Raw genomic sequence first — 5,761 nt, 5'->3', positions numbered from 1 at the left:
TACAGGAATTTGATTATTCTTGTAGCTAGCTCAGGAAACTGGAGACTGAAAAGAAAGTTATTTTGTATGGAAATATCTAACTTGTTAATCCTGGCCCTATTAATATACGGAATTAAAATATCCTTATAATTTTACTTTGAATGCATTATCTAAATACCCTACATCATTAGTACTACATTTTGTATTTTAAAGACCAGTGTCTGATTATCAAGAATGTAATTTTAAAATGTCATAATAAAATGTTTGCCACAGATCATAAACTTCAGCTTTTTATTTCCCATAACGTGTCAGCCTTTCTGATTGGCTATTAATAAAAATAATTAACAGTCTTTAGACTGGATGGGTGCATGTGTGTGTATTATAGCAGGCTAACAATGCATTAGTGATACAATGGGTGAGATTGAAATGGAACTGAGCGAAATAGAAAAATTTTATCAAGACATGCAGCCATCATGACATCAGTAATGATATTGTAATCTCAATCAATTCTATCTGTAAATGCAGACCGGATGGCAAATCATATATGTCTTACAGTCTGTGCCTTAGTGTAGAAACATAATCAAATGTAAAATAAAATTGGTAAAACATCCGTTACATCTAACCTTAAACATATGTTCCCTAGCTTTCCACTCAAAATGACACGATCTTCGCAGAATCTGTTTTTTGCTGACTCCTGCCGTGTTTATGGTTGTTGCTGTAATAGTTGAAATGACAAATTAGTTACTTTCCAAACTCATGTGCTTAAGATGTCTTATTGAAATAATATTTCCATTAATGTTGTAAACCTCTTTCCACCTAAATCAAAAGTTACAAACTCAGGTATGCTACTTTGCTAAAGAATAGGAGTTGGTGGCGGAGAACGTTTTCGCTTGGTATGGTGAAATGTTGTATCACGTTTTAGGCAAATGTGTCCTTGAACAAGCCCGAAAATTTGACGAGAGCTGCTCAAACTACGCAATGGAATAGCCAATATAACAATAATTTAGAACGACCTTTTCATAAAGAATTATACATGTGAGAATTGTTTATCCGTGTGTGCGCGCGCCTATTTACATTCGACAGAGTAAATCTGTATATTTAAGTCTGTTGACGTAAACTGTACCCTATATATAGTTCATACTTTTATTATGAGTAATAAACCACGCCTCTGCCTGTGTCTCGAGGTCATTATCACAGCGCTGAAGTCTATCCTCGATGAGGTAAAGTAACGTTATCCTATCCTACAGTGCTGTTCTAACGCTAGTGATGCTAACAGTGGCTCGTCCAAACGCGCGAATTCTGGTAATTATTTCTCGAAGTCTATGCATTATTGTCTCCTTTTCCAGCGGTACAGTAATTAGTTACCATAGCATCTAATACGTAAATGTGCCCTGAGCACTCCATTAACAGTTAAACGGAGGATTCAATTTAACACATGATTATATCTTTCATAAGTCATTACATTATGAAAGTCAATGTCACTCATGCTGGGACAACCATCGGCTTAGAGCCGCTCTTCGACCAGGTTCTCTGTTGTATCCTCCAAGGAATAACAGGCTTAAATATTCTCGTGATTTTAAATTAAACAAAAAATCAACGTGAAAGTAATAAAGCACAACAGTAGAAAAATAAATATTAGCTAAGCCACGTTTAGATACAGCCATCTATGGCGTAATGATCCGACAACCGAGTTGCGTCTCTTAAGCATTCAGTTGGAGGCTATACATGGTACTGGTGCCTTGATGAAGCGGTGAAACTAGTATTTGTGATCCCAGCATATAGAAAAAAGTCAGGTAACGATGATGAAAGGTAGTAAATGAAAACATGTCGACACTTACAAGATTATATGAGATTTGCTTTTTATTCCAGTTAAAAATTTTCGTTGTATCAATGTGTGTGGTGTTTCAAAGTTTAAGCATCGTCATTTTAACATTTAAAGAGGAAAATAATCATTTTACTTATAAACTCTGTAGCAGTTTTGGTGTTGTGGTAGAATGTTTGGTATGTTATTGTCCCCTTGCTAGTTGTGGCAATTCCCCGCGGTATTCGCCGAGTATACATGTAATTACTGCGGTCAGACACAAGGATCTGGCATTACTCGCGCTTTGTCAGTCCAATCAGCAGTGTTCAAACCTGTAACACACAGGACCGATGCACGGTTAACTTAGACAATCTGTATTGATTTGAAAGGTATCACTCCCATTGTTAATAATAGTAATGGTCATTATAACACTGAAGCTAAACTGGCAAGTGATTTTTTTTGTGAAATAAATACGGATCCCTTTTCGAGGATTCGTCCTGTATTATTTAGGTAGAGTGAAATTAATACAATAACAATTATTCAGAGCGGGGTACGGCAATAAAATGCTAGGTTGCAAATCGTACTTCAACAATATCCAATTATTTTATTATGCAAAAAGACTGGGAATAATTCGTAATCAGAGTGATGGACAGCGGAGTGAAGACAATACAAAGTAATGTTGCTCCTCACTATACCCCTTGATTAAAGACACCCAATTATGGCAATGAACAGTGTCGCAATTATGTTCCTTAATCACATCCAGGAGGTTTAATTGCCTTAACGATGTGTTTCATTAAATGAATTTAGGTATTATAGTCGACAGTTTTCATACACAGTTGTTTTCAAATTAACATAATATTAGACATCGTCATGGAAATTGTTTTAATAATCATAATTAGGTGCACCGAGGCTTTGTAATCTAATGCTGAGAGACATTTCATTTGGCCTCGGGCTAGTGAACCCTTCTGTGTCGGCTGCCGTGCTATTGCTTTGTGGCACGGTTATGTTTCCTGAAAAGTTACAGGTTCTGATTAATCTTTTGATCGTAAGTGGAGCAGAAAATATTCATTCCAGTTCTACCACGTTTAGCGTCGTCTAAGGCATATGGTTGGAGACTGAGGACAAACAGCTATGGTGAATATTCAAACAGTATGGACAACTACTACTTTAAACACTGCCAACCAGACCCCAGTATCTTGAGTTTTTTTCTCCCATTCTTTGTGTGGCTTGTATAGCAGAAGGACAATTTCAAGGATTATAACATTTCTAACAGAACTGGATCTAAGCTTTCATAAATGATTCAAGAAACAACCGGGGAAAGGAGAATTATGCAAATTTCCATCAAGTGGAAGAGTACAATTTAGATCCACGCCATATGTCGTTATTCAGCATTTTGTTCAGTCACGCCCTCCAATATTTTTCCTCTAAAGATGTTTCTTTTTTCTTCGAATGATAGATTCGAAAGGAGGGTTTGAATCTTAGTCTATCTGATGAACAGCCTAGCAAATTCTCTCGCAAGGTCTTGCTTTTTTACTAGCCATGATAATTTATTTACCGGTTTCCCTCGTGCAACGGTTATTTCACTAAAAAGAAACCGTTACTACAGTATTATGTACACTTCTAAGCCTTCACATGATGTATTTTCTAACCTGTGCCTCTCATGCTACTTTTTAATTGCTTATGAAGCAGTATTGAATAGATGTCGTTTGTTCAAAATATGTTTAATAAATTTGTCTTCCAACACGGATAACACATACAAATGGTTATATATTATAATCAGGGCCAGACTTGTACATCATCACTCTCATACATCATAAGCTGCCAACAGACCCTTTAAGGGAGGCAGTGGTACCAACTTGTCAACCAGAGTTCGCACAAACTGCAAATCAAACACACGACAGCAGTAAAAACATCGCAAGTCCGTTTTATACATACTTTATATGATATTTATATATTTATATATTGCAGATGGACAGGCACTGTGCCGTCATGCAAACAAAAAGCTCACTTTGGGTAAATAGCGTTTTTGTCATAAGAAACGTAACAAAAATATTTTAACACATCTTAATCTGTACAGAGACCTGAAACACAAATCAAACCGTGTAATGTTACAGTATCATAAACCCCCTTTCCTATAAAACCCAACTCGTTCACAGTTAAGAAATAAATTGACACCAAATTCCTTTGTCACAATAAATAATTGATTTCCAAGCGTCCATTCCATTACCTCACCAATTATCATAATTATATGTAGAAAACAAAAAAGGAACACAAGTCTTATGGACCGTTTGCAGCTTTATCTCTACTGTGAGGAGTTTTGAGAGCACATTGTTAACGAATGCAGCCTGGAATTTAGCTGTATCGCAGCCGTAATCAGAGCAGACAGATTTTTAGAAAACATTGGATGAAGCTAATACAAATAATCCAAAGTAGCTGCTAACACTGATAGAACCTCTGAACCAACACATATTGCTGAGACTGGGCAGTTTTAATGCGTAGAGTTGTTCGAATCAATGGTTCAAAAAGGAAAAAGATATACCCCTCCAAAACAAAAACTTTTTTTGTTGATCTTCTCTCCCCAGTTCCTCGCTCAAACTTTTCCAACAATATTTATGTACACAGAATCAATTCTAGACACAACTTCCAAACAACAACAACAAAGTCCTTCCCAGTGACTTTAAGTCTCGTTTTGTTGTTGATTTCCAATTTGTTTTTTTTTGCCCTTCGCGATGGAAAGTGTTCTTTTTTATTTGATTATTTAAGGCTTGTCGCTGCACTGTTTGCAGAGATTGGACGTGACATTGTTGTAAAGAGTGGTGGTGGCGGTACACTTGTCCGGACAGCTGGCCGCCGCCGCCGCCACCGCCAAGCTGCTGGCTGTGAACGGGTAGCCGCCGGCCGCCGCCTGCTCGTAAGCTCCGAGGCTGGGGGTGAGGGCGGCGGCGGAGGAAGGCAGCGCTGCCGGCAAGCTCTGGCCCTGGTTCAGATACGCCACCAGCCTCCTCATCTCGTCCAGCGCCTGAGCCTGCATCAGGATATAGTTCTTGGCCAGCAGCAGCGTGGCGATCTTCGAGAGCTTCCTGACGGACGGGCTGTGCGCGTAAGGGATCACCGACCTCAGCTCGTCCAGCGCATCGTTTAAATCGTGCATCCGCCTCCTCTCCCGGGCGTTGATACTGAGCCGCAGGGCTCGCTGCTCCTTGTTCTTCTTGCCGGCCGCTCCTCCCTCTACTTTGGCCATGGCGGCCAGCGAGCCTGCCCGCTCCGAGCCGCTCTGCCGCACCAGCATCAGCTCACAGCGCTCGTCGCTGTCGTCGTCCAGGCTCTGGTCTCCGCCACTGCTCTCCCGGCACGAGGTGACATGCTGCTCCGTGTACTTAGTGCTGCCAGTTCGGACTCCCCCTCCGCCCTCTCCCCCTGGCTGCTGAGGGTCCGCCTCGGGATCCGCTTGCTCAAAGCAGACCATCGGGGACTGGGGGTCGGCTAGGGAGAGCTCGATGGCGGCGGCCGGGCGGAAAGTGCTCTCCAGTCTTTTGGCTGAGGCGCTGAGAGTTTGGTGGAAAAGATCCTCTTGTGGTCCATTGAGGTGGAGGCTCCTTTCCATTCTCGCCAGATCAAGTCCGTTGGCTGGGATTTTGTTGTTGTTGTTGCATAAACTACTCTTTTAATATCTCAAGTTGTCCTCCCTTTGATCTTTTCACCACTTGATGGTGATGCCTACACTTTTTTTTAACCCTGTGATCTGTGCCGATGTGCTGCTGCTGCTACTGCTGGTGATGATGATGATGAGCACCTCGTAACGCTTATCTGCTTGGATTCACCTTCAAGATATTTCGGTGGCGATCAGCAGACGGGAGTCTTTTACATCATTATCTCCGAGCAGGTTATTATGAAGGGTTGCCTGTTGGGACCGAGCTTCCACCAATCAGGTTAACGTTTTAATTAATAGGATTAAAACGGTAACAAACAATCCAGCCGGCG

The 5,761-nt window shown here is 40.8% G+C and overlaps 1 protein-coding gene across 1 annotated transcript; it reads right to left on the bottom strand.

Annotated features, from left to right (window-relative positions):
• Window positions 1-4,538: 4,538 nt before the first annotated feature.
• Window positions 4,539-5,384, bottom strand: bhlhe22 (basic helix-loop-helix family, member e22). The gene has a single exon (XM_068030901.1). The coding sequence runs from the start codon at window positions 5,382-5,384 to the stop codon at window positions 4,539-4,541; it is 846 nt and encodes a 281-aa protein (XP_067887002.1).
• Window positions 5,385-5,761: the final 377 nt, after the last annotated feature.

The sequence above is a fragment of the Heterodontus francisci genome, chromosome 5 (genome assembly GCF_036365525.1).
Source record: "Heterodontus francisci isolate sHetFra1 chromosome 5, sHetFra1.hap1, whole genome shotgun sequence".
NCBI classification, from domain to species: domain Eukaryota; kingdom Metazoa; phylum Chordata; class Chondrichthyes; order Heterodontiformes; family Heterodontidae; genus Heterodontus; species Heterodontus francisci.
This window is presented reverse-complemented; position numbering and strand designations above follow the sequence as displayed.

Bases quoted from the DNA above. Each gene is read 5' to 3' on its own strand.
- bhlhe22 (XM_068030901.1), bottom strand. From the start codon at position 5,384: ATGGAAAGGAGCCTCCACCTCAATGGACCACAAGAGGATCTTTTCCAC.